Source organism: Helianthus annuus, chromosome 13 (genome assembly GCF_002127325.2).
Source record: "Helianthus annuus cultivar XRQ/B chromosome 13, HanXRQr2.0-SUNRISE, whole genome shotgun sequence".
In the NCBI taxonomy this organism is placed as follows: Eukaryota; Viridiplantae; Streptophyta; class Magnoliopsida; order Asterales; family Asteraceae; genus Helianthus; species Helianthus annuus.
This window is the reverse complement of record NC_035445.2, coordinates 129,067,667-129,070,826: the sequence shown is the minus strand read 5'-3', so window position 1 is coordinate 129,070,826 and position 3,160 is coordinate 129,067,667. Positions and strand designations below refer to the sequence as shown.

Here is a 3,160-nt window from a genome sequence, read left to right as displayed (position 1 = left end):
GTTGAAAGCAATTAACCCGATGTTACCGGGTCGTAAGTGTATGCTTGAATCTCATTATGAGAGTATATGCCATACCCATTTAATTGGGAAATTGAATGCGTAAGAGGAATGAAAATACATAAACGAATGGAATTAAAATGACGGTATCATAAGTGTAACAAGTATAATTACTAATTTTTTTTGCTTTGTTGTTGAATGTAGGTAAAACCTCATGATAGGCGACTTGGAGAATTGGAGCGAGCACATGTTCATGATATGTCACACCAAGCGCTTCCGCTAGTTGCACTAATGTTTTGGGTCAAAAATTTCCATTTTGTACAACTTATTAGTAGACATACATTTTAACACTTGATGTCTAGGTTTTTAGTAGTGTCTTGTCGAACAAATTGTAGGATGGTATTTGTCTTACTTTTGTTTAAAACAGGGTTAAATCCGTTTTACGGACGGGTCATGCCCAATTTTTGTCAAAAGTATGTATTAATGTTTTTATTTTAAAGTCTTTTAATTACCCTTGTGAGTTAAATTATAAAGACGAAAAAGCGGTCCTTACAAGTTGGTATCAGAGCCAAGGTTTGAGGGATTCGAGCAAGAGTAATAGTGCTCGAACTCAAATCGATGGCTCGTGCAAAAGTGTGCTCGCTCCGAGATCGGCAATGAGGTAAAATTTTAAATATTCGCTTAATATGAGTATGCATAGTGCGTTACGATCTAAGATTTAAGATTGAGTATGTTAAGAAGTGTTAAGACAGGTAAAATGAGAAGTCCCTGCACCCGGGTAGCTGAAAACGGACCTGGAAAACAGTCGGAACAGACAAAACGAAGTTCAGCAGCGTTTTAGCAGAGGAGAGGCCGTCGCCGACGGGCCTCTGGCCGTCGCCGACGCCCCCCTTGATGCCGACGCCCTAATTACCTGCCTACGGGCAAAAGTGGCCGACGCCACATTCTGGAGCCCGTCGCCGACGGGAGGCTAGACCGTCGTCGACGGCTAGCGGAAGTCCGATTCGCCAGAACTTTTTAATTTATGTCATTTTTCGTATTTGAGTCCCCGAGTTGTTTAAAAGCCTATTATATGATAGAATGAGGCCCATATAAGGCCTAACAAAGTAGACGTAATCACGGGTAGCGATTACGATTGAATGAAATCGTAAAAGCCGAAAGTAATATGTCGAGTGACGTGAACAAATGATGAAAATTTAAAAGGTGGATAAAGATTAAAATGTAAAAGTATGAATTAGGTAAATGCGGGCTAATGAACTATGTTATATGGAAAGCTTATGATTTGTACTAAACGAAACATGACATTGTGTAGATGGCTGATATAAGAAACGTTAATGATGATGATGAAACAACTAGACAAGAAGCCTTTAATAGCAAAGTCGTAGAGGTGGCGGAAGGAGTTATGCAAGCTAATCTTCCCCGATTAGCTCAAGAAGTAGAAAGCCGATTTTTGGGAGTCGTGGATGCTATGATGACTAGAAAGATCGAGGAATTGAAAGAACTAATTAAGGGGTCTAAAGGTAAAGGCAAAGAACGACGATGCACGTATAAAGATTTCATGGCATGCAAGCCTACAACGTATGATGGTAAAATCGATCCAATAACGTGCCAAAGATGGATCTCAAACATGGAGGCGGTGTTTAAACGAAGTCGGTGTGTAAGGAACACCAAGTGATGTTCGCTACGGGACAACTCACTTTTCAAGCGAAAGATTGGTGGGATGCTTATAGTAAGGAGGTAGGTGAGGATAACTTTAAACGATGACTTGGCAAGAGTTTAAAGAACCCTTCATGAGATATCATTGCCCTTAGTCGGCTATTGATAAGATTCAGGAGGATTTCTTGCGCCTCCGACAGAAAAACGAGTCGATAAATGAAATATCAAACACCTTCATGGATAAGATGAAGTTCTGTGGGGATTTTGTGAAGACAGAAAAAATGAAGATCAATCGCTTTTACGAGGTATTAAAGGCGGAATTTAGGGAGTTCGTCACTCCCTCGAAATGTGAGACTCTTGATGAGCTTATCAATCTGGCGAGAGATAGGGAAATTGAAATTCAGAGGCAAGAAGAGCGTGGTGAAAAGAGACCAAGAGAAAAAGGTACAAGCTCGAGTCCATCTAAAAAAGGGAAATATCAAGAGCAAGGAAGGAAAGATAAGTCAAAGGGTGGTATCACTCCTTGCAAGACTTGTGGAAAACTTCATACAGGAGAATGTCTGTTAGGCAAGAAAGGGTGTTACAAATGCGGTAAGGAGGGACATTCGTCTTATCAATCTCCAAGTAGCCCGAAGACTTGTTTCAATTGTTTTGAAAAGGGGCACGTTAAATCGGAATGCCCAAAACTTCAGCAAGAGTCGAGAAAGGAAGACAAGAAGCAAGAAGGTTCTAGGGCTAAAGGAAGGATGTTCCAAATCACATCCGAGGAGGCTAAGGTTCATCCAAATATTGTTTCAGGTATCTTTTTATTAAATTCTATGCCGGTTCATGTTTTGTTTGACACCGGAGCCACTATGTCGTTTATTTCAAATGAAATCATACAACATCCTTCATTTTAAAATTGAACGAATGCCGATGCCTTTAGAAGTAGAAATAGCCGATAGCAAGACCTATACGTTAAACGAGATTTGTAGAAATTGCAAATTTACTATAGAAGATGAAGAATTTGATATCGATCTCATACCTATGATTTAGGGGGAATTCAAAATGATAGTGGGTATGGATTGGATAACCCGACACCAAGCAGGAATTAATTGTGAAACTAAAACAATACATGTCTAGTCCCCAAGTGGGAAATGATTAACTATACAAGGAGAAAGAAGGGTGGAAACAAAACTTTGTACCCTCGTTCAAGCTGCTAAGTATACACTTAACGGGGGTAGGGCATACTTAGCTTACGTGGTAGACGCTCAACAAGGTTTTCCGAACCTTGAAGACGTGGAGATAATGAATGAATTTCCGGATGTATTCCCAGAGGAATTGTCGGGACTCCCTCCCGAACGAGAAGTAGAATTTCGTATCGAATTGAATCCGGGTGCGAAACCGGTTGCGAAGGCTCCCTATAGGTTGGCTCCCACCGAGATGCGGGAATTAATGACACAATTACAAGATCTTCTAGATAAGGGCTTCATACGCCCGCGTGTGTCGCCTTGGGGAGCACCTGTCT

General features: G+C 40.9%; 1 protein-coding gene across 1 annotated transcript; it reads left to right on the top strand.

Annotated features, from left to right (window-relative positions):
* The first annotated feature begins 1,889 nt into the window (after window positions 1-1,889).
* Window positions 1,890-2,552, top strand: LOC110901709. Its single transcript, XM_022148508.1, has one exon. The coding sequence runs from the start codon at window positions 1,890-1,892 to the stop codon at window positions 2,550-2,552; it is 663 nt and encodes a 220-aa protein (XP_022004200.1).
* The last annotated feature ends 608 nt before the right edge of the window (window positions 2,553-3,160 follow it).

Coding starts and splice junctions, on each gene's coding strand:
- LOC110901709 (XM_022148508.1), top strand. CDS start 1,890: ATGGATAAGATGAAGTTCTGTGGGGATTTTGTGAAGACAGAAAAAATG.